Source organism: Carex rostrata, chromosome 8 (assembly GCF_964058835.1).
Source record: "Carex rostrata chromosome 8, lpCarRost1.2, whole genome shotgun sequence".
NCBI lineage: Eukaryota > Viridiplantae > Streptophyta > Magnoliopsida > Poales > Cyperaceae > Carex > Carex rostrata.
In genome coordinates this window covers 2,750,223-2,776,842 of record NC_135925.1, presented here as the reverse complement: position 1 = coordinate 2,776,842, position 26,620 = coordinate 2,750,223, and the positions used below count along the sequence as shown (strand labels likewise).

The 26,620-nt window shown below is 36.2% G+C and overlaps 1 protein-coding gene across 2 annotated transcripts; it reads right to left on the bottom strand.

Annotated features, from left to right (window-relative positions):
* Nucleotides 1-17,944: 17,944 nt before the first annotated feature.
* LOC144558361 (uncharacterized) lies at nt 17,945-20,478 on the bottom strand. Of its 2 annotated transcripts, none has more exons than XM_078307194.1 (2): nt 19,146-20,478; nt 17,945-18,199 (listed from the first exon to the last, which is right to left on the bottom strand). In XM_078307194.1, exon 1 carries the CDS (start codon nt 20,127-20,129, stop codon nt 19,170-19,172), a length of 960 nt encoding a protein of 319 aa, XP_078163320.1. In that variant the 5' UTR covers nt 20,130-20,478; the 3' UTR covers nt 17,945-18,199; nt 19,146-19,169. The 2 variants fall into 2 exon arrangements, with proteins under 2 accessions (XP_078163320.1, XP_078163321.1); XM_078307195.1 differs by having other exon boundaries at nt 19,162-20,344.
* Nucleotides 20,479-26,620: the final 6,142 nt, after the last annotated feature.

Here is a 26,620-nt window from a genome sequence, read left to right as displayed (position 1 = left end):
TACTATTTCTTTGTGTTGTTCCTTTTTTGTAGGGTTCTTGACCAGACCTAATGTTCCTAAACCTCAACTCTCGTATGTTGGTTCATTAACTTGGTATGGAATTGTAATATTTGCCTTTGTCGAGTTCTAGATCTCAACTTTTCTATATTGGTCCGAATAACCTAGTTGCTACTTTGGTATTCTAAAGGTAACATCTTATCCGTCGATAAGATGAAATGTTCACCTTTTGGCTACTATTTGGTTTCACCTTTCGGATCACTAAACCTACCTCATGTACTTAGTTTGGTTGAAAGATTATAAGGGTTGAAATGCCTTGTAGATGTGATCATGCATCTAGTGGCAAACTAATAAAAATTAAACAATTTAATCTAAGCAATTAAAATCAAACACAATTAAGCAAATACAAATTTCTATTATACTAAATGCACCTCTAATTGCTCAAAAACTGAAATTAAATTACAATTGAAAGTAAATAGATGCGTTTAGAGAAATTTGACACGCGGGATGTTAACGGAGTTCGGCAAAACAAAGGCCTATGTCTCCGGGGCTTCGCAACCTCTTGTGGGTGCGCCTTTCGAAAGGATTACAACTTGTGAATCGTTGAGCCCTACACACCAAGCGGGAAATCAAATGACCAACTCAAAGAGATGAGAACAAGGTCTCGATTGTCTAGAAAGTCAAGAGAAACACTCAATAGATCACTCTAACCTAATCTAGATCAAGATTAGTGAAGTGGGTTTGAGGTTGTTTCAGGAATTTTGAAGTTTTAAGCTCTCACAATAATGAAGTAATTAAAGCGTTCAAAAAATCACGTTTTAGAAGTTTAGGGTCGGCTGAAATACTTTGGGAAGAAAGCCCAAAGCCCTATATATAGAAATAGCTCAAAATGCGATCTAGGGTTTCAATTTTCTGACAGCTCAGCTAATCGATCAAAACGTTATCAATGATTGTATAACGTTTCTATAACATTTTGCACTGTAAAATCTTGATCAAAAAATAGGAATTTCTGAAGCTCAGATTTAATTAAAACATTACAACGCTGATAAATAAATCATTGTAACTATTGACAAACGTTACATCGTTTGTAACTATTGACAAACATTACATCGTTTGTAACTTGAATTTTGAATTTGATACAGCTGTACTTAACGTTCTGACATTCCTAAAACGTTATAACGTTTCGAGTTTATTTTGTACAGCTGTGCTTCAGCAGTTCTGACAATCCTAAAACGTTACAACGTTTATAAAAATGTTATAACGTTTTAAGTTGTTTCTGAGTTTGATCAATCTATTACATTAGCGTTTCTGACAGGCCTAAAACGTTACAACGTTTGATCCCTTTTTAAACAGTCTTAGACTTACTTTACCAAGCTTCTAATTTTACAATTTGTATTCTTGATAAATGTCTTCATGATTGCTTCAGTCCAAGTATTTCATAATGCAATTCCATTTGACTTGAACCTATATATCTTTCAAAAATAGAAGAAATCGTAAAATTCAATAATTGTATGTTTTTGCACATTAGTCAAATAGACGAAAGAGATTATTACTCGAATAACAATTTCAACACAAAAATCCAATAACTAATATGCAAAACAAAACATTCGATTACATCAAAATCCTAGAAACTAAAGAATCTACTCAAACATAGTTCTAAAGCAAATAAAACAAGTGAGATAATAAGAAATCATGATAAAACCCAAAGAAGAAGAAGATCCACAACAAAACTCACGTCTTTTGCTTCTCAACTTCGCCTCCAAGCAATAGCCGCCAATTCCAAAACCCTAGAAATGCTTCTCTGCTCTAGAATTGTCCAAGATGCCTCTCTGGTGCAAGAAATCCCGCTTATAAGCTTTTCTGGCCGACCTTCCTTCAATTACCCTTATTTCCAAATTCTGGATTTGTTTCCGGAAATGCTTGACATGACACACTACTCCAGTGTTTAGGGTTTAGAACTCCAGTGCTCCAAACACCTTCAATTGGAGTGTTGTATTAGGATTAAAAATGCTCTATTAGCTTGCCATATAGAGTTAACTTGTAAATGCCCTATTATCTTGTCATATAGAGACACAACTAGAGTGCTCTCAACGTCTTCAGTTGGAGTGTGGTATTTGGGTTGTACATGCCCTATTATCTTGTCGTATGGAGACACTACTGGAGTGCTCCAAACATCTTCAATTGGAGCGCTGTATTAGGATTGTAAATGCCCTATTATCTTGCCATCTGGAGACACTACTTGAGTGCTCGAAACACCTTCAATTGGAGTGTCGTATTAGGAGGGTAAATACACTATTATCTTCTCATCTGGAGACACTACTCGAGTGCTCCAATACCTTCAATTGGAGTGTTGTATCAAGGTTGCTAATGCCCAATTATCTTTCCATATAGACACACTACTAGAGTGCACCAAACACCTTCAATTGGAGTGTTGTATTCGGGTTATAAATGCCCTATTATCTTGCCATCTCGAGACACAACTTGAATGCTCCAAACACCTTCAATTGGAGTGTTATTTGTGGGTTGTAAATGCCCTATTGTCTTCCCATACAGAGACACTACTAAAGGGCTCCAAACACCTTCAATTGGAGTGTTGTATCAGGGTCGTTAATGCCCTCTTATCTTGCCAAATTAAGACACTACTCGACTGCTCCAAACATCTTCAATTGGAGTTTTCTATTAAGTTTGTAAATGCCCTATTATCTTGCCATATAGAGACACTACTCCAGTGCTCCAAACACCTTCAACTGGAGTGTTGTATTATTATGGTTGTAAATACCCAATTATCTTGCCATATAGACAAACTACTCCAGTGCTCCAAACACCTTCAATTGGGGTGTTGTATTAGAGTTGTAAATGCCCTATTAGCTTGCCACATAGAGTCACTACTAGAGCGCTCCAAAAAACTTCAGTTGGAGTATTGTATTAGGGTTGTAAATGCCCTATCATCTTGTCGTATGGAGACACTACTCGAGTGCTCCAAACACCTTCAATTAGAGTGTTGTATTAAGGTTGTAAATACCCTATTATCTTGTCATATAAAGAATCAACTAGAGTGCTCTCACTGTCTTCAGTTGGAGTGTGGTATTTGGGTTGTACATGCCCTATTATCTTGTCGTATGGAGACACTACTCGAGTGCTCCAAACATCTTCAATTGGAGCGTTGTATTAGGATTGTAAATGCCCTATTATCTTGCCATCTGGAGACACTACTTGAGTGCTCGAAACACCTTCAATTGGAGTGTCGTATTAGGATTGTAAATACACTATTATCTTCTCATTTGGAGACACTACTCGAGTACTCCAATACCTTCAATTGGAGTGTTGTATCAAGGTTGCTAATGCCCAATTATCTTCCCATATAGACACACTACTAGAGTGCACCAATTAGAGTATTGTTTTAGGGTTGTAAATGCCTAATTATCTTGCCATATAGAGGCGCTACAAGAGTGCTCCAAACACCTTCAATTCGAGTATTTTATTAGGGTTGGAAATGCCCTTTTATCTTGCCATACAGATACACTACTAGAGTGCTCCTAACACCTTCAATTGGAGAGTGGTATTGGGGTTGTAAATGCCTAATTATCTTGCCATATAGGGACACTACTAGAGTACTCCAAACACGTTCAATTGGAGTGTTTTATTAGGGTTGTAAATGCTCTATTATCTTGCCATCTGGAGACTCTACGAGAGTGCTCCAAGCACCTTTAATTGGAGTGCTGTATTAGGGTTATAAATGCCCTAGTCTTGCCATATAGAGACATTACTAGAGTGCCCTGAACACCTTCAACTGGAGTGTTGCATTAGGGTTGTAATTGCCTTATGATCTTGCCATATAGATACACTACTAGAGTGCTCCAATTACCTTCAATTGGAGAGTTGTATTAGGGTTGTAAATTCCTTATTATTTTTACAATATGGAGAAACTACTAAAGTGCTCCAAACAACTTCAATTAGTGTTGTATTATGATTATAAATGGCCAATTATCTTACCATACAGGTACACTACTAGAGTGATCGAAACACCTTCAATTGGAGTGTTGTATTAGGGTTGTAAATGACCTATTATCTTGCCATATAGGAACACTACTAGAGTGCTCCACACACGATCAAACGAGGGTTGTATTAGGGTTGTAACTGCCCCATTATCTTGCAATCTGGGGACACTACCAGAGTAGTCCAAACACCTTCAATTAGAGTGTTGTATTTATGAATGCCCATTTATATCACCATATAGAGACGCTATTAGAGTGCTCCAAGCACCTTCAATTGTAGTGTTGTATTAGGGTTGTAAATTCCCTATTATCTTGCAATATAAGAACACTACTACAGTATCCCTAACACCTTCAATTGGATAATTGTATTGGGGTTGTGAATGCCCAATTATCTTGCTATCTAGGGACACTACTAGAGTACTCCAAACACGTTCAATTGGAGTGTTTTATTAGGATTGTAAATGCTGTATTATCTTGCTATCTGGAGACTCTACGAGAGTGCTCCAAGCACCATTAATCGGAGTGCTGTATTAGGGTTATAAATGACCAATTATCTTACCATATAGAAATGTTATTAGAGTGCTCCAAACACCTTCAACTCAAGCATTGTATTAGGGTTGTAAATGCCCTTTTATCTTGCCTTATAGGGATACTTCTAGAGTGATCCAAACACCATCAATTTGAGGGTTGTATTATGTTTGTAAATGCGGCATTATCGTGCCATATGGAGACACTGCAAGAGTGCTCTAAATACCTTCAATTGGAGAGTTATATTAGGGTTGTAAATTCCTTATTATTTTACAATCTAGAGACACTACAAAAGTGCTCCAAACAACTTCAATTAGAGTGTTGCATTAGGATTGTAAATATCCAATTATCTTGCCACGCAGGGACACTTCTAAAGTGATCCAAACACCTTCAATTGGAGTGTTGTATTCGGGTTGTAAATGCCCTAATATCTTGCCATATAGGGACACTACCAGAGTGCTATAAACTCCTTCAATTGGAGGGTTGTATTAGGGTTTTAACAGCCCCATTATCTCGCAATGTGGAGACACTACTAGAGTACTCCAAACACCTTCAATTAGAGTGTTGTATTAGGGTTATAAATGACCAATTATCTTACCATATAGAAATGTTATTAGAGTGCTCCAAACACCTTCAATTCAAGCATTGTGTTAGGGTTGTAAATGCCCTTTTTATCTTGCCATATAGGGATACTTCTAGAGTGATCCAAACACCATCAAATTGAGGGTTGTATTATGTTTGTTAATGCCGTATTATCGTGCTATCTGGAGACACTACTAGAGTGCTCCAAACTCCTTCAATTGCAGGGTTATATTAGAGTTGTAAATGCCCTATTATCTTGCCATATAGAGACACTACTAGAGTACTCCAAACACCTTCAATTGGAGGGTGGTATTAGAGTTGTAAATGACCAATTATCTTACCATATAGAAATGTTATTAGAGTGCTCCAAACACCTTCAATTCAAACATTGTATTAGGGTTGTAAATGCCCTTTTATCTTGCCATATAGGGATACTTCTAGAGTGATCCAAACACCATCAATTTGAGGGTTGTATTATGTTTGTAAATGCCGTATTATCGTGCCATCTGGAGACACTACTAGAGTGCTCCAACCTCCTTCAATTGGAGGGTTGTATTAGAGTTATAAATGCCCTATTATCTTGCCATATGGAGACACTACTAGAGTGCTCCAAACACCTTCCATTAGAGTGTTGTATTAGGGTTATGAGTGCTCAATTATCATGCCATATAGAGACGTTGCTAGAGTGCTTCAAACACCTTCAATTGGAGTGTTGTATTCGGGTTGTAAATTCCCTATTATCTTGCAATATAGGGACACTACCAGAGTGCTATAGACTTCTTCAATTGGAGGGTTGTATTAGGGTTTTTACAGCCCCATTATCTCGCAATGTGGAGACACTACTAGAGTACTCCAAACACCTTCAATTAGAGTGTTGTATTAGGGTTACAAATGACCAATTATCTTATCATTTAGAAATGTTATTACAGTGCTCCAAACACCTTCAATTCAAGCATTGTGTTAGGGTTGTAAATGCCCTTTTATATTGCCATATAGATACACTACTAGTGTGCTCCTAACACCTTCAATTGGAGAGTTGTATTGGGGTAGTTAATGCCCAATTATCCTTTCCATAAAGGGACACTACTAGAGTACTCCAAACACGTTCAAATTGGAGTGTTTTATTAGGGTTGTAAATGCTCTATTATCATGCCATCTGGACACTCTACGAGAGTGCTCCAAGCACCTTTAATTGGAGTGCTGTATTAGGGTTATAAATGCCCTATTGTCTTGCCATAAAGAGACATTACAAGAGTGCCCTGAACACCTTCAATTGGAAGGTTGTATTAGAGTATGCCCTATTATCTTGCAATATAGGGACACTACTAGAGTTCTCCAAATACCATCAATTGGAGGGTTGTATTGTGTTTGTAAATGTCGCATTATCGTGCCATCTGGAGACATTACTAGAGTGCTCGATACTCCTTCAATTGGAGGGTGGTATTAGAGTTGAAAATGCCCTATTATCTAGCCATATAGAGACACTACTAGAGTACTCCAAACACCATCAATTAAAGTGTTGTATTAGGGTTATAAATCACCAATTATCTTACGATATAGAAATGTTATTAGAGTGCTCCAAACACTTTCAATGTAAGCATTGTATTAGGGTTGTAAATGCCCTTTTATCTTGCCATATAGGGATACTTCTAGAGTTATCCAAACACCATCAATTTGAGGGTTGTATTATGTTTGTAAATGCCGTATTATCGTGCCATCTGGAGACACTACTAGAGTGCTCCAACCTCCTTCAATTGGAGGGTTGTATTAGACTAGTAAATGCCCTATTATCTTGCCATATAGAGAAACTACTAGAGTGCTCCAAACACCATCCATTAGAGTGTTGTATTAGGGTTATGAATGCTCAATTATCATGCCATATAGAGACGCTGCTAGAGTGCTCCAAACACCTTCAATTGGTGTGTTGTATTCGGGTTGTAAATGCCCTACTGTCTTGCAATATAGGGACACTACCAGAGTGCTATAGACTCCTTCAATTGGAGGGTTATATTAAGGTTGTAACAGCCCCATTATCTCGCAATGTGGAGACACTAGTAGAGTATTCCAAACACCTTCAATTAGAGTGTTGTATTAGGGTTATAAATGACCAATTATCTTACCATATAGAAATGTTATTAGAGTGCTCCAAACACCTTCAATTCAAGCATTGTATTAGGGTTGTAAATGCCCTTTTATCTTGCCATATAGGGATACTTCTAGAGTGATCCAAACACCATCAATTTGAAGGTTGTATTATGTTTGTAAATGCCATATTATCGTGCCATCTGGAGACACTACTAGAGTGCTCCAACCTCCATCAATTGGAGGGTTGTATTAGACTTGTAAATGCCCTATTATCTTGCCATATAGAGACACTAATAGAGTGCTCCAAATACCTTCCATTAGAGTGTTGTATTAGGGTTATGAATGCTCAATTATCATGCCATATAGAGACGCTACTATAGTGCTCCAAACACCTTCAATTGGTGTGTTGTATTCGGGTTGTAAATGCCCTTTTATCTTGCAATATAGGGACACTACCAGAGTGCTATAGACTCCTTCAACTGGAGGGTTGTATTAAGGTTGTAACAGCCCCATTATCTCGCAATGTGGAGACACTACTAGAGTATTCCAAACACCTTCAATTAGAGTGTTGTATTAGGGTTATAAATGACCAATTATCTTACCATATAGAAATGTTATTAGAGTGCTCCAAACACCTTCAATTCAAGCATTGGATTAGGGTTGTAAATGTCATTTATATTGCCATATAGATACACTACTAGAGTGCTCCTAACACCTTCAATTGGATAGTTGTATTGGGGTTGTTAATGCCCAATTATCTTTCCATATAGGGACACTACTAGAGTGCTCCAAACTCCTTCAATTGGAGGGTTGTATTAGAGTTGTAGATGCCCTATTATCTTGCCATATAGAGACACTACAAGAGTGCTCTAAATACCTTCAATTGGAGTGTTGTATTAGGGTTCTAAATGACCTATTATCTTGCAATCTGGAGACACTACTAGAGTGCTCCAAACACCTTCCATTAGAGTGTTGTATTCGGGTTATAAATGCTCAATTATCATGCCATATCGAGACGCCGCTAGAGTGCTCCAAACACCTCCAATTAGAGTGTTGTATTTGGGTTGTAAATGCCTTATTGTCTTGAAATATAGGGACACTACCAGAGTGCTATAAACTCCTTCAATTGGAGGGTTGTATTAGGGTTGTAACAGCTCCATTATCTCGCAATGTGGAGACACTGCTAGAGTACTCCAAACACCTTCAATTAGAGTGTTGTATTAGGGTTATAAATGACAAATTATCTTCCCATATAGAAATGTTATTAGAGTGCTCCAAACACCTTCAATTCAAGCATTGTATTAGGGTTGTAAATGCCCTTTTATCTTGCCATGTAGGTATACTTCTAGAGTGATCCAAACACCATCAATTTGAGTGTTGTATTATGTTTGTAAATGCCGTATTATCGTGCCATCTGGAGACACTACTTGAGTGCTCCAAACTCCTTCAATTGCAGGGTTATATTAGAGTTGTAAATGCCCTATTATCTTGCCATATAGAGACAAGAGTGCTCTAGATACCTTCAATTGGAGTGTTTTATTAGGGTTGTAAATGACCTATTATCTTGCAATCTGGAGACACTACTAGAGTGCTCCAAACACCTTCCATTAGAGTGTTGTATTCGGGCTATAAATCCTCAATTATCTTGTCATATAGAGACGCTGCTAGAGTGATCCAAACACCTTCAATTGGAGTGTTGTATTTGGGTTGTAACTGCCCTATTATCTTGCAATATAGGGACACTACCAGAGTGCTATAAACTCCTTCAATCGGAGGGTTGTATTAGGGTTTTAACAGCCCCATTATCTCGCAATATGGAGACGCTACTAGAGTACTTCAAACACCTTCAATTAGAATGTTGTATTAGGGTTATAAATGACCAATTATCTTACCATTTAGAAATGTAATTAGAGTACTCCAAACACCTTCAATTCAAGCATTGTATTAGGGTTGTAAATGCCCTTTTATCTTGCCATATAGATATACTTCTAGAGTAGTTCTAACACCTTCAATTGGTGTGTTGTATTCGGGTTGTAAATGCCCTATTATCTTGCAATATAGGGACACTACCAGAGTGCTATAGACTCCTTCAATCGGAGAGTTGTATTAGGGTGCTCCAAGCACCTTCAATTGCCATCTGGAGACTCTACGAGAGTGCTCCAAGCACCTTTAATTGGAGTATTGTATTAGGGTTATAAATGCCCTATTGTCTTGCTATATAGAGACATTACTAGAGTGCCCTGAACACCTTCTATTGGAGTGTTGTATTAGGGTTGTAAATGACCTATTATCTTGCAATCTGGAGACACTACTAGAGTGCTCCAAACAACTTCCATTAGAGTGTTGTATTAGGGATATAAATGCTCAATTATCATGCCATATAGAGACGCCGCTAGAGTGCTCCAAACACCTTCAATTGGAGTGTTGTATTTGGGTTGTAAAAGCTCCATTATCTCGAAATGTGGAGACACTACTAGAGTACTCCAAACACCTTCAATTAGAGTGTTGTATTAGGGTTATAAATGACCAATTATCTTACCATATAGAAATGTTATTAGAGTACTCCAAACAGCTTCAATTGAAGCATTGTATTAGGGTTGTAAATGCCCTTTTATCTTGCCATATAGGGATACTTCTAGAGTGCTCCAAACACCATCAATTTGAGGGTTGTATTATGTTTGTAAATGTCATATTATCGTGCCATCTTGAGACATTACTAGAGTGCTCCAAACTCCTTCAATTGCAGGGTTATATTAGAGTTGTAAATGCCCTATTATCTTGCCATATAGAGACACTACAAGAGTGCTCTAAATACCTTCAAATGGAGTGTTGTATTAAGGTTGTAAATCACCTATTATCTTGCAATCTGGAGACACTACTAGAGTGCTCCAAACACCTTCCATTAGAGTGTTGTATTCGGGTTATAAATGCTCAATTATCATGCCATATAGAGACGCTGCTAGAATGCTCCAAACACGTTCAATTAAAGTGTTGTATTTGGGTTGTAAATGCCCTATTATCTTGCCATATAGGGACACTACCAGAGTGTTATAAACTCCTTCAATTGGAGGGTTGTATTAGGGTTTTAACAGCCCCATTATCTCGCAATGTGGAGACACTACTAGAGTACTCCAAACACCTTCAATTAGAGTGTTGTATTAGGGTTATAAATGACCAATTTTCTTACCATTTAGAAATGTTATTAGAGTGCTCCAAACACCTTCAATTCAAGCATTGTATTAGGGTTATAAATGCCCTTTTATCTTGCCATATAGATACACTACTAGAGTGCTCGTAACACCTTCAATTGGAGAGTTGTGTTGGGGTTGTGAATGCCCAATTATCTTGCCATCTGGACACTGTACGAGATTGCTCCAAGCAACTTTAATTGGGGTGCTGTATTTGGGTTATAAATGCCCTATTGTCTTGCCATATTGAGATTTTACTAGAGTGCCATGAACACCTTCAATTGGAGAGTTGTAAAATATTTGTAAATGCCGCATTATCGTGCCATCTATAGACACTACTAGAGTGCTCCAAACTCCTTCAATTGGAGGGTTGTATTAGAGTTATAAATGCCCTATTATCTTGCCATATAGTGACACTACTGGAGTACTCCAAACACGTTCAATTGGAATGTTTTATTAGGGTTGTAAATGCTCTATTATCTTACCATCTGGAGACTCTACGAGAGTGCTCCAAGCACATTTAATTCGAGTGTTGTATTAGGGTTATAAATGCCCTATTGTCTTTCCATATAGAGACATTACTAGAGTGCCTGAACTCCATCAATTGGAGTGTCGTATTAGGGTTGTAAATGCCCTATTCTCTGCCATTTATAGACACTACTCGAGTGCTCCAAACACCTTTAATTGGAGTGTTGTATTTGGGTTGTAAATGCCCTATTTTGTTGCCATCTGGAGACACTACTCGAGTGCTCCAAACACCTTCAATTGGACTGTTGTACTTGTAAATGCCCTATTATCTTCCCATATAAAGATACTACTATAGTGCTCCAAACACCTTCAATTGGAATGTTGTATAAGAGTTGTAAATGCCCTTTTGTCTTACCATATTGAGACACTACTAGAGTGCTCCAAACACCTTCAATTGGAGTATTGTTTTAGGGTTGAAATGTCCTATTATCTTCCTATATCGTGACACTACAAAGGCGCTCCATACACCTTTAAATAGAGTTTTGTATCAGGATTGTAAATGTCATTTTATCTTGCCATAAAGAAACACTACTAGAGTGCTCCAAACATCTTCAATTGGATTGTTGTATTAGGGTTATAAATAGCCTATTATCTTGCCATATCAAGACACTACTAGAGAGCTCCAAACAACTTCAATTGGAGTGTTGTATTAGGGTTGTAAATGTCCTATTATGAGGCCATCTAGAGACACAACTAGAGTGCTCCAAACACCTGCAATTGTTGTATTAGGGTTGTAAATACGCTATTATCCTGTAATCTAGAGACATTACAAGAGTGCCCCCAAACTCCATAAATTTTGGAGTGTTGTATTAGGATGATTGTAAATGCCCTATTACCTTGTCATATGGAGGCACTACTCGAGTGCTCTAAATACCTTTAGTAGGAGTGTGGTATTTGGGTTGTAAATGTCATAATATCTTGTCATACGGAGACACTACTCGAGTGCTCCAAACACCTTTAGTTGGAGTATTGTATTATGGTTGTAAATGTCCTATTATCTTGCCCTATAGAATCACCACTCGAGTGCTCCAAACACCTTCAATTGGAGTGTTGTATCAGGGTTGTAAATACCCTATTATATTGTCAAATGGAAACACTACTCGAGTGCTCCAAACACCTTCAATTGGAGTGTTGTATTAGGATTATAAATGCCCTATTATCTTGTCATCTGGAGACACTACTAGAGTGCTCCAAACACCTTCTTTTGGAGTGTTGTATTAGGGTTGTAAATGCCCTATTATCTTGCCATATAGCTACACTACTCCAGTGCTCCAAACACCTTGAATTGGAGTGTTGTATTAGGGTTGTAAATGCCCTATCATCTTGTCATATATAGTCATAACTAGAATGCTCAGGAGACCTTCAGTTGGAGTGTTGCTTTAGGGTTGTAAATGCCCTATTATCTTATCATACGCAGACACTACTCCAGTGGTCCAAACACCTTTAGCTGAAGTGTTGTATTAGGGCTGTAAATGTCCTATTATCTTATCATACGCAGACACTACTCGAGTGCTCCAAACACCTTTAGTTGGAGTGTTGTATTAGGGCTGTAAATACCCTATTATCTTGCATTCTGGAGACATTGCTAGAGTGCTCCAAATACCTTCCATTGGAGTGTTGCATTAGGGTTGTAAATGCCCGATTATCTGCCATATAGCGACACTACTCGAGTGCTCTAAACACCTCTAATTGGAGTGTTGTATCAGGGTTGTAAATGCCTATTATATTGTCAAATGGAGACACTGCTCTAGTGCTCCAAACACCTTCAATTGGAGTGTTGTATTAGGATTATAAATGCCCTATTATCTTGTCATCTGGAGACACTACTCGAGTGCTCCAAACACCTTCAATTGGAGTGTTGTATTAGGGTTGTAATTGCCCTATTATCTTGCCATATAGGGACACTACTCCAGTGCTCCAAACACCTTGAATTGGAGTGTTGTATTAGGGTTGTAAATGCCCTATCATCTTGCCATATATATTCACAACTAGAATGCTCAGGGGACCTTCAGTTGGAGTGTTGTATTAGGGTTGTAAATGTCATATTACCTTGTCATATGGAGACACTACTCGAGCGCTCTAAATACCTTCAGTTGGAGTGTGGTATTAGGGTTGTAAATGCTCTATTATCTTATCATACACAGAAAGTACTCGAGTGCTCCAAACACCATTAGTTGGAGTGTTGTATTAGGGTTGTAAATGCCCTATCATCTTGCCATATATAGTGACAACTAGAGTGCTCCGAACACCTTCAGTTGGAATGTTGTATTAGGGTTGTAAAAGACCTATTACCTTGTCAGATGGGGACACTACCCAAGCGCTGTAAATACCTTCAGTTGGAGTGTGGTATTAGGGTTGTAAATGCCCTATTATCTTGTCATATGTAAACACTACTCAAGTGCTCCAAACACCTTTAGTTGGAGTATTGTATTAGGGTTGTAAATGCCCTATTATCTTGCCATATATAGTCACAACTAGAGTGCTCCAAACACACCTTCAACTGGAGTATCATATTAGGACTGTAAATGCCCTATTATCTTGTCATACGTAGACACTACTCCAGTGCTCCAAACACCTTCAATTGGAGTGTTGTATTAGGATTATAAATGCCCTATTATCTTGTCTTCTGGAGACACTACTCAAGGGATCCAAACACCTTGAATTGGAGTGTTGTATTAGGGTAGTAAATGCCATATTATCTTGCCATCTGGAGACACTACTCGAGTGCTTCAAACACCTTCAATTGGAGTGTTGTATGAGGGTGGTGAACGACCTATTATCTTTCCATACAGAGGCATAACTAGAGTGCTCCAAACACCTTCAATTGGAGTGTTTTAGGTTGTAAATGCCCTATTATCTTGACATCTGGAGGCATTATTAGAGTGCTACAAACACCTTCAATTGGAGTGTTGTATTTGGGTTGTAAATGCCATATTATCATGCCATAAGAGACACTACTAGATTGTTCCAAACAACTACAATTGGAGTGTTGTATTTGGGTTCTAAATGCCCTATTATCTTGCCATCTGGAGACACTACTCGACTGCTCCAAACACCTTCAATTGGAGTGTCGTACGAGGGTTGTAAATACCCTATTATCTTCCCATACTCCAAACACCTTCAATTGGAGTGTTGTATAAGGGTTGTAAATGACATTTTATCTTACCATATTGAGACACTACGAGTGCTCCAAACACCTTCAATTGGAGTGTTGTTTTAGGGTTGTAAATGCTATATTATCTTCCCATATAGAGACACTACTAGAGCGCTGCAAACACCTTCAATTGGAGTGTTGTATCATGGTTGTAAATGCTCTTTTATCTTGTCATAAAGAAACACTACTAGAGTGCTTCAAACACCTTCAATTAGAGTATTGTATTAGGGTTGTAAATGCCCTACTATCTTGCTATCTAGAGACAACTAAAGTGCTCCAAACATCTTCAATTGGATAGTTGTATTAGGGTTGTAAATGCCCTATTATCTTGCCATATAGAGACACTACTAGATTGTTCCAAACAACTTCAATTGATGTGTTGTATTAGGGTTGTAAATCGAGTAAAGCTAATATACACTTAAGTATACCAAGTGTATTGTACACTTAACCTTAGGGCCATCAGATTTCTTTAAAAGTCGTGCTACCACGACTTTTAAAGAAATCTGACGGTCATAAAGTTAAGTGTACGGTACACTTAAGTGTATATTAGCTTTACTCTTGTAAATCCCCTATTATGTTGTTATCTCGAGACACAACTAGAGTGCTCCAAACATCTCCAATTAGAGTGTTGTATTAGGGTTGTAAATACGCTATTATCTTGTTATCTGAAGACAATACAAGAGTGCCACAAACACCTTCAATTGGAGTATCGTATTAGGGTTGTAAATTCCCTATTATCATGTCTTATAGAGACACTACTCCAGTGCTCCAAACACTTTCAATTGGAGTGTTGTATTAGGGTTGTAAATGTCCTACAATCTTGCCATATAGAGACACAAATGGATTGCTCCAAACACCTTCAATTGGAGTGTTGTGTTAGGGTTGTAAATGTCATTTTATCTTGCTAGATAGGGACACTACTCTAGTGCTCCAAACACCTTGAATTAGAGTGTTGTATTAGGGTTGTAAATGCCCATCATCTTGCCATATATTGTCACAACTAGAGTGCTCCAGAGACCTTCAATTGGAATGTTGTATTAGGGTTTTAAATGTTAGTTTGTAATAATCTAGAAGTCAATAATACGATAATTTATCATATAAATCTTTGTTCATGAATTGAGTGATTAAGAAACTGTCATTTTGTTGCCTTGAGTATTATTGCATTTATGAATTAGTCAATAACTGAAATTGTAAAACTTCATAATATAGATGATATACATTCTTAAAAGTCTCTAACCAAGGTAATTAGCAGGAACACTAATTAGCCGCTACAAGGTTAGTATGTGGATTAAAAGGTGGTCAAGTTTTACAGACCTGTCAAGGAATCATTTTAATCACATAGATACATGTTCTAGGAACATGATATTTGACGGACCCCGAATAAAACATTAAATAGAATTGTGTTCGTGTCATTAATGTTTTTCGTTCAGTATTAAGTTCTAAAGTATGAGGTATTCATCTTTCCTACTAAGATATGTGTATGTGTGATTGTTATCTAACGGTGTCTATAAAAAGTAGTTATAACGGTAGCTCTTCGGTATACATAGCTTAGCTGAGGAAGTGATGGTTTACCAAAAGTACTATTGTCTCTCGTATCTCTATACGAGTTATAGTATCACTGGGCCCCTTGATAGAGTAAGATTATCTGCATACGGTATGATTACAAGAGTAATCATATTTGATAATATGCTCAAGATCAAGAAAAGATTAAGTTTGCAAGGATGACACACACCTACCTTGAAACTGATCTAATAGCTATAAGACAAAGAATTAACACGAGTAAAATAGTTTACTGGATCGTGGTATTGTATAGTACAGCATCATCTATGTAATTGGATGGTCATAGTGCATTCTGTCAGGTGCCTCCTATGATTATAGAAGTTAGAACAGTTTTAATTCTATTTACTAACATAACACATATCCTATTGGGTCACACCGTATAGGAGCTAATCGGAGAATCTTGTTGATTAATTATAAATTGATTATGATTAATTATACGTGATATAATTAAATTATCAATGGCATATAAGATGACAAGCAAAAACAACGATTAATTTATAAACGTACACGGTACGTTGTATAAAACTTACCGAAACAACAACCGAGAGAAATATAATTGTACATGACAATTATATATATTTGATTTGGATTTTAATTATTAATTATGGATTTGAATTATGGGTTCAAAGCCCATTAACAATTAAAGTCTTAATTAATAATCAAAGCCCAAATGAATTAGATTGATTTTTGCTCTTAGAGCATCTACGTCTTTGAAACTCAACTGAGTTTCAAAATAACTGTTAACCACTTTTTAGAAATTAAGGTCTCTAAAGTTTCTAACTCTCACATTCCTGAAATTAATTTTACAGTTTCGATTAAGCCACGTCAGCAACAAATTAAAAATGAGAAATAATTTGAGCCAATTATTTGATCAGCATGGAGTTTATAAACAGTTTCTTAATAAGAAACTATACTGTATATTTTCTAAATAGAAAACTCTCTCATATTTTTGAAACTGGATTAAAAATTGCTACATCAAATTAGAAACTCTAATAGTTTCAGGGATGTAGATACTCTTAGTTGCTTGAGCGTCGGGTCAAGAAAAGACAAAAGTACAATAATAAGATATAAACTAAGAGTAGAATCAGAAGATATAAACTAAAAGGAGGATAAGAAGATATAAACTAAGAGGAATTTAATGTTTATGGTCAATATCAAATTGTTACTAATAAAGGTATATTTTAAATGACTTTTTAAACTTTTAAATAGCAAAATAATTGATGATTTTATTATTAATGTTTATTTTGATTTATATCTAGAGTTAACCAGATCAACTATCTAAATTTTAGCGACTTAGCTATCTAGCTAGATTCTTATTTGTTTCATTTTATTTAAAAGAAAATTAGGATATTGGAGGAAACCAAACATTTATGTTTGTTCTCCTCTCTTAAATGGAACAGTTATATTGCAGGTTTCCAGTCACATATGCTATCTTGCATATCTCAATTGCTAGAACTCATATCTTGACGTTAATGTATTCACCACATACTTTTTATAATTATTTGTCCATATTTTTTTTTCTTTTTTTTTTAATAAAACTGCATGATTTATTATTAGCGTGAAAGTGTGCCCACAAACTTTAATTTATAGTTATCAATTTTGACAGCCATTAAAATGGTGGATGGGTTCATAAACAAAATCGCTATATTCATACAAAAACTACCGTAAATCGTAATGAATTACTCAAAAAGGATTTACCAACACTATCATAGCAGCGTCAATATTTTTAGTAAATGTTATTAAGATGATTAGATACAACAGTCATCCCAGAAATTATAAGAAAATAAAAAACACCCCGGAGGCTACAAATGCCTAATCGCCTTTCTTTAATATGCAGATGTTTCTAGACTAATGCAAATCGCCTCTCTGTGAATATTCAAATGCTTGTGCCATGTGCATATAGAGTTGGAACTCTTGTTTGTTTTCCATGTCCCATGAAAAGATAAGCACCGGTTAAAACTCATCAGGAAAATTTATTTTCAGTACATCGTTTCTCTTAACAAACACTTGCTCTTTGAGACTTTGATCTTCTTTTCTTTTTTAGTTACGCTCCTAAACAGAGCACTTGCAGAATCAGCTTGAAGCAGTTCATATTTGTCCATGTAATCTATAGAACTGCTCGACCAAAATTAAACTCTCTAATATAGTAACAACTCCACATAGCCACTTCATGAGTACCCCCAAAAACAAGCCTAAGTAAATATAAATTGGTCATTGCCATTAACTAAAAATCTCAGTAATTTAAAACCACTGAATGCGACACAGACTATGAATCACATAATTAGACGGGCTTTCATATCAACAAGATCACATATCACAGATCACGATGCAAGACTGAATATCCAAACTTGAAACAGTAACCAAGTAACAAGTATAAATCTAATAATACAACCTAAGGCTCAAATCAAACTAGGAAATACGCCAAAGCATATCCTCAAAAAAGAAAACTTAAATTAGCTGGAGGTGAAAATTATGAACTAATCCGGAAGTAACTATCTTACTTGAAGTGACACAAACACAGATATACAGTAATGTCATATCCAATAAAGCACCAAACCATCAAAGTCCTGTGAACCTGAAACCTGTGTTAAGTGAAAAAAAAAGATGTGAATATCAATCTCTGATGATAGAAAACTCAATTTGCTAATTGATGGTACGAAAATTACAAACATGTTTCCTAAAGAACAGTAAACAATTAACCTAACAAACAACACAGATTACTTTAATTTGGAATAGATAACCAGGTAAAAGTGGCGGCTGCAAGACCGACATATGAACATAAATGTATCAAATAAAAAATCTACTTGGCACGCTAATGCTAAATTGATTTTGGTTTACAGTTAACTTCAAAACCAACATGTTGCTCAAAGAACAGATTATATAAGTGCAGGATATAATCCAACCCAAAATAACCATTCAAAGAACCGATGAGCGTCAAGAAATCAAATCTATGGATATGCACCATGATTTTATTAAAGCATAAAACAAAATAAATTATATGGACTTGTCATTTTTCTAATTTTAACAATGAAAAAACATGGACATTTCAGTCTAATGCAATACAGCAACAAAGTAAAAGGACCAGTGAGATTTTATTTATTTCTAATTAGCTAGAAGAATATAAACATGGGTCATAAAGGAAACTTCATGATGTTACCCCTTAATCTCAAAAGTACAAAAAACATATAACAAACTCAAACATATAAAGCAGGTAATCAACTGTCAGTCTGCTGCAATCATGAATCTCCTTTAGTTAATATACTTTAATTCAATTATATCCCCCAAAACAACACAGAAGTATTAAATCGATGCAAGCAGTCCCTCCAAGGCTCCAACCACCAAACCAGATGATATAATGATAAACTCTGACAAATCATTACTGACACTAGAAAAATACACATTCTCCAAACAAAGCAACACTAACAGAAATTTCTCAACCTAACCTATCTCTAATGTAACATACATAGAAGAACCTAACTAAACATACCCACAAAAACATGAGAAAGAAAGAAGGAAAGAAGAATGGACCTTCTCTGGTACATACAATTCAGCTCAATCCTCAGCCGACGCCTTGGATCTCTTCTTCCCAGTATACCCCTTAACAAACACATCAACCATTTTTCTTTGTGCCTCAAGCATCATCTCAGTCCTTTTGAGCTCCATCTCCATGCGTGCTTTCTCCATTTCCCTAGCCATCTCCATCTTCATCCTTTCAACCCGCAAAAACCCCTCCCCAAATGACCTTATCGCCACTGCCATCTCAGCAAACGCATCCCCACCTTCTTCCTCTCCCCCGTCCTCTTCCTCCTCTTCCATTTCCTCTCTTTCATACCGCCTCTTTTTCTCCATCCTCATCCTCATATCCTCCATCCTTGACCTCTTTTTCAGGAACATGTCAGGATTAGGGTTGGAGCTCGTATTAGAATTGAAACCTTTGGATCGTGAGGCCTTGGGGATGGTGAACCGCAACCCACCGGTGCCCCCGTTCGACATTAAACCATGGATGCTTCGGGTATTGCGCTGATCTAATTCGTCCTCTTCCTCAGAGGAGGTGGAGGAAGGGGGAGTGGGGATTTTAGGTGTGGGAGTGGGGTTGGGACCAGAGATCTCCATGGCGTCGAGTAATGGGAAGTATGGCCACGACACAGGCCGGTTGTTGGTGATGGCCCGTTGCCGCTCAGCCCGAAATCGTTTGCGGAGCTTCTCAACCTTGTGCCGGCACTGCACAGGGGTTTTCGAAGGAGTCGCATCAGGGCATCTGATAGCAACAGTATCGGCCACGTCCTGCCAATCAGCAGCTCTAAGGTTGCCACGGCGGAGGCTGAGCCACTTGTCACGGTACGCCTCAATCAGAGCGAGGGTTTCTTCGTGGGTCCAGCAGGGAGGGGGGAGGCGGCGTGAGGAAGTGGAGGTAGGAGGGGCAGGGAGAGAAAGAGGGGCTGGAGATTGATCACCGGAGGCGACGGGGGTGGAAGCGGCGGCGGGAGAGGGGGGAAGAGAAGGGGAAGCCATGAGAAATTAGGGTTAGGGTTGAGAAGGAAAAGGTGGAGAAAGGAGGGAGGGCATTGGGTGGAGGAGGTGGGGTGGGGGGGAGGGATAATAAATATTTTTGTTGGGTTGTGAGGCGAGGGGGTGGGATTGGGTGGTTAGGATCGGGGCACCGCCTAGGGGTAGGCGGACAGGGTGCGCGGCGCACGCGTGAGAAAGGGGATGTGATGTGGGCCGGGGCGCGGTGGGGTGGGGTGGGGGGGTGAGTTGACCGCGAAAGAGCGAGCGGCTCGACTGGGCTGGGTTGGTCATTGCCTTGTTCGTGTCGTGGTATTAGGAGGTTTAGGTGGCGGTGTCACGGTATCTGTCTTTCGTTTTAGTTTTAGACTTTTAGGAGGAGAAAATGCGTTAATTATATTGATTACATATCTTTTCAGTATCCCCCTTCAGGTAATTTTATTTATGAAGATACCCTTAATTCCACTTTGATATATTTGTTTTGAAATTTATTTTATTATTTTTTTATTTGTTCTAGCAGATTACTATCATTATAGATCCTTATGCTATCGTGATAATTAATAAAATATAAATAGTTTAATAGTAATTTGAATGTAATTTGCTTTATTTAGAATAACAACTCATGTTCATCGTTTTTGTTTACTTTTTGCTTTCAGTATGAAGATAATATAAAGAAATTCAAGATTAGCACAATATATATATATATATGTATCGTATGTAGTAGGGATGCACAAAAAATTCGAGATTTGTAATTCGATTCTAGTTTGGTTCGAAAAAGTTCAAAAAAAATTTGATTCGAAATTAATTCAAACCAATTCGATTCGAAATTAAATCAATTTCGAATTCGAACCCAGGCTGATTCGAATCGAAAGGTTCGCGATTCTTTTTTGGGTTAGATTCGTCTACACAGCGTACTTGAGTTCTTCATATAAGGGGGTTAAGAGTCATGAGAGATCTCTACTCTTGGACAGGGTCAATGAGTCATCATGAAGATTGACTCGTGGCCTACTCTTTGGGCACAGGGCAGTTGTTCCAAAAAAATAAAAAAAAAATTAAATTTAATCGAATTGTTTTTAATTTCGAACTAATTTCGATTCGAATCGAACCAGTTCGAATTATATCGAACTGAATTCGAATTGGTCTTTTAGGTTCGAAATCATTTCAATTTTGAATTGGGTTCGGTTCGAAATAATTTCGAATTCGAACCTGGGCAGGTTCGGTTTGGTTTGGTTCGTTTGCAGGCCTAATCGTATGTAATAAAAATGTGCATTATGCTTGTTATTTCACAATATGTATATTAGAGCATTTCTTAAGAAGTACACAATGTAAGTTATTCAAATGTCTGTCGGATTTCTTCTTAAATTCAGTAAAATATGGTGTTATATATGGAATTTCTACAAAGTTTTTGACTTTTCACCCCGAAAATTTAGGATGCGTAAAGTTTGATTACCTAATAAACAGATAGTTCGGACTTCGGAGTCTCGGAGACCTGAGGTGTTTTTTTCGGACGAGCATGCCCTCTGATTTAGACTGCAAATTCAGGTACAACCAGATTTTTTATGATCAAAACTATGTGTTATTTGTGTTGTAGGTCCGAAACTTGGGTCCAAACTCCAAAGTCCAAAGTCTAAACTGCAGTGTTCGTCTAACAAGTAACAAGCAAAATACGAGAAACAACAAAACACTGCACGGTAATCAACAGCAAGAGTTAGTCTAGTCAATGATAGACAGACTGGTGCAACGTGGAAAATACAGAGGACCGAGGATTGAAATAAAGCTGCCAATGGTATTTTTTATCCGTTTATCGGATAAAGAAAATACGAATATTGTTGACTTATCGGATATCAATAAGAATAATAATTTTTTTTGTTATCTTATCCGTTTTTTATAAGATAATTTTTAAAAATAAAGTTATATATATAGAGGGAGAGATGGACTAGGTACATTGCAATGTACAGTTATTTTTTTTACATTGAACTATAACACATGATTCTAAGTTAAAATAGCCAATTCAAAATGTTAATCTTGTTGTCCATATTAATATGTGTTTGGAAACCAAATTTTATATTTTTTGAAAATTTTTTACTATTTTTTTAGATTTATTGAAAATTACTATTTTCAGACAAATTTGAACCATAAAAAACAGCGATTTTCAATAAATCTAAAAAAATAGTAAAAAAATTCAAAAAATGTAAAATTTGGTCTCCAAACACATTTTAATATGGATATCAAATTGAACGATTTGGATCGGTTGTTTTGATAACAAAACCAACGATTTATAGTCCAATGTACAAGAGAACTTATACATTGCAATGCACCATAACCCAACTCTCTCTCTCTCTCTCTCTCTCTCTCTCTCTATATATATATATATATATATATATATATATATATAGGACTTGGCTACAGTGCTATGGGTTGCATAGAGGCCTCCCGTGCTACGGCTCAATATTCGACTTTTCAAAATCCAAACGGTCGATCCGAACCGTTCATCTTGTTCTCCGTATTAATATGTGTTTGGAGATCAAATTTTATATTTTTTGGAAATTTTTTACTATTTTTTTAGATTTATTGAATATCATTGTTTTTTATGGTCCAGATTTGGCTGAAAAACAACGATTTTCAATAAATATAAAAAAATAGTAAACAATTTCCAAAAAAACTAAAATTTGGTCTCCAAACACATATTAATATGGAGAACAAGATGAACGGTTCGGATCGACCGTTAGGATTTTAAAGACTCGAATATTGAGCCGTAACACGGGAGGCCTCTATGCAACCCATAGCACCGTAGCCAAGTCATATATATATATATATATATATATATATATTTGAACGGTACAATTGATGACTGATGACTCATGGAGTCATACGAGTAAATTATTAGACGAGGATGAAATTACAACATCATACAAATTAATTCAAAGTGTTTAAAATAAAAGAATAATATTGTAATTGCACTCATTAATGCACAGATAGCATACTTATCAAATTTCACACAATTTGATAATCACTTCATACTTCATAAAGTTGTTAATTTAAATCATTAAAAAGTCTAATCTCATGATAATCAGTAAAATAAACACCATGTCTCATTAACTTTTATAGACATTTTATGTATATCGTGTAATGCATCGTGCATGCAAAGTTAGTGGAAATTAATGTCAATATTTTTTGTGAACCACTTAATGCAAAATTAATGATTCACTTCATGGAAACATAGTATCTAATAAAATAATAAACGCTCCTCTAATACAGTATGTTTGTGGACAATCAATTTGTTGTTCCATAACAGTAACTAATTTATCATATATATTTTTTAAAAGAGGAGGGTTCCAAACTTCCAACACCTCATACTTTTTATATATCATCATATTTCATATTATATATCTTCGTTTTCATAGTCCAAATTGTCGATCCGAACTGCTTAGCATGATATCTATACTAAAATATGTTTGGAGATGAAACTTTATAATTTTTTAAATTTTTTTTACTATTTTTTAAGATGGGTAGAAAAATATTGTCGAGAAACAGTAATTTTGTACTTATTTTAAAAAATAGTAAAAAGTTTTCCAACGATATAAAATTTCATTCCAAGCATATTTTTTTTATGAATATCATGTTGAGCGGTTCGAATAGACAATTTGAACTTTAAAAATGAAGAAATAAAATATGAAATATGATAAGGTATGAAAAATATGAGATATTAGAAACTAAAAAGGTTGTTTAAGGATTCTTATTGTTGCTCCAAGGATAACCTTCCAGAGAATACCATAACTAAGGATAGAATGTGACCAATTTATCACAAGAAGTACCAAAAGGGTTCTTTAAAATAATTAGTAATATGATGTATACAGGAGCGGAATTAGGATTTTTATCGGGAAAGGGAGAGGGGGTAAAAAAATATCGAATCGGGTTTAAATAGCTTATCGGATTTAAATTCATTAACTAATTGGGTAGTTAATAAAAAAAAAAAACAATGTTTTGATTTATATTTTCCAATGCTCTGACTTATAATTTCTGATCCTTTAACTTATAATTCTAATTACCAATCATAATTCAAGAAATTTATTTTAATTTTAACACTAAATTTAACCCGAATTACAAATCAAACATCCAGAGGAGGGCAAAAAAAATTCCAGAAAGAGGCAATGTCGATCGGTACTGATAGATTACCACTAAAACTCGAAATCCAGGCGACTGCCCCCTGGTCTACTCTGGATTCGCCCCTAAATGTATACGAACAATGCTATCATATTATATGGTCCCATCTATATCTAAAGAATACATTGAACTTTTTATTTATTTTATCAGCTGTGGTATGAAACGACTTAATATTTTAATCATCTTCTGAAATTCATTTTATTCTTGGTCTGTTGTCTTAATATTCTTTTTTTTTTAATTATCTAATATTGGTTCCTCCAATAAGTCAACCAATTATATTCAGCACCGGTCAATTCTCTTTTCTTCTTAATGTAATTCTAGGTCATCTAATTCTTCTATAGTAGCTTTTTTTATATATTTTTCCTTTTTGTTAGCTATAAAATTACTATTGCAATGCATTTTCAATTTTGATTGTTGAACCAATTCATTCTTTAGTAGAAGTTCCTGCCATCAAATCCTTGGTAAGGTTTAAACAATATAACAAGAAAAATGAATATTGTACTGGAAATGTCTTATATGTCAAATTATTTGAACTGACATTAATACATTGATTTCTAAAATTTAATATGGATTTAACCATATTGAGCCACATAGATTATGAACCATAGTTTTTACACATAAATTCTGATTCGGATAGAAACTAAATTAAATTGTAACCCTGTACATACATGAATTCCTTACATATTCCGGTCTTTGAAATATACCAAAAATCTGAAAGTTTTATGGACCATCAAAAACATTGATTTTTTACCTATCAAAAAAGTAGTAAAAAATTATAAAAAATGTAAAATTTGGTCTCCAAACATATTTTAGAAATCAATGTATACTTTCCAATAAAAGAGAATCCTTGCGTCATGAAGCACCATAGCCCATCTCCTTTTCAGTACTTAAAAAATGTTTATAATTAATATAATAATTACAATTCTTTTATAATTGAACTCAAATATTTATATATAATATATAAAATACTTGTGCAGAATTTTGACGTAACCAAATAGCATGACAACTAGAATTTAGTTGAATTTTCTTAAGGCGAGATCATTCCAATACAAATGATCTAGAGACAGGGAGCACAAATAGAGTGGAAAAAACGTGTCGTGCCGTACCGTGCCATGTCGTGACTAACACGCTGTGATTTTGGTCTCGTGCTGTACCATGCCGTGACCAAGTGAACAGTGACCCGTGCCGTGATCAAAATGTCAAGGGGTGGTCACGGCACGCGAGTCATGCCGTGACTATTCACGTGCCATGTCCAAACGCAACTAATCATGTTTTTCACGTTTAACTATTTTTTCATAATTTAAGTTAGTTTCTTCAAGATTCACCATTTGATTAAGACCTAACGGTCCTAATTACACGTGACTCACGTGCCGTGCTGTGACTCGCGTGCCGTGCCGTGACTCGCGTGATTACATACCGTGCCGTGCCATGTCCAGATCTTTCGCATGTCGTGACCAAAATATCAAGGGGTGGTCACGGCACGCTACACGCAAATCACGGCACAGAACAGTAACACGTGCCGTGCCGTTCCGTGACGGAGCCGGTTCCGCCGTGCCATTTTTCCCACACTAACCACAAATACTCATTCAAAATGGGACCACTAAGTACTAACTCAAATCCGACTTAACCGGAACCAACCGAGTCGAGCTGTCTTCACTCTACCTCTTAGTTGTCGCTGACAGCCCAACAGAAATTGGGAAAAATAGTGATATTTGGGCCGGCCTTTTCTCCTTCACTTGTCCACTGTCCAGTACGATCCGGTGGAGATAATATCCATTACTCATTAAGCTCATAATTTTAAGTTAACGAAAAAAATATTCACACCTGTCTTATCAAATATTCAAATATAATACGATTGAAAAAACAAATAAAAAGATATCATTGACATGTCTTTTTGTACTTCTAAAAATACTTTTAGAAGCAAGAAAAATAAATAAATAAATCAATGAAAAACAAATAAATAAAGCGTTATATCATATTGTTTGAATCATGAGTATAAGATCCTGATATAAATATAAAAAAAAAATATAGTTTTAGTTTTTATAATTACATAACATAAGTAATGAAATATCCTTCACGAAAAAAAAAATTACCCGTACTAGATCCGATAAAATGGTAGGTTGATGCAACCCGGGTTTCCTTCAGCTCTGGGACCCAGGATGAGACGATCTGCTCCACTGATTGTCAATACATGAAAAAACCAATACAAGTGTAAATGATACCTACATGGCCATGTCAGGTACATGACTTATCTACTCTTGTGCTCTGTTTCTAACTATATAATATCAGCTCAAGTAGAACTATTTCTTTCAGTCAATTAAACCTCACTTCTT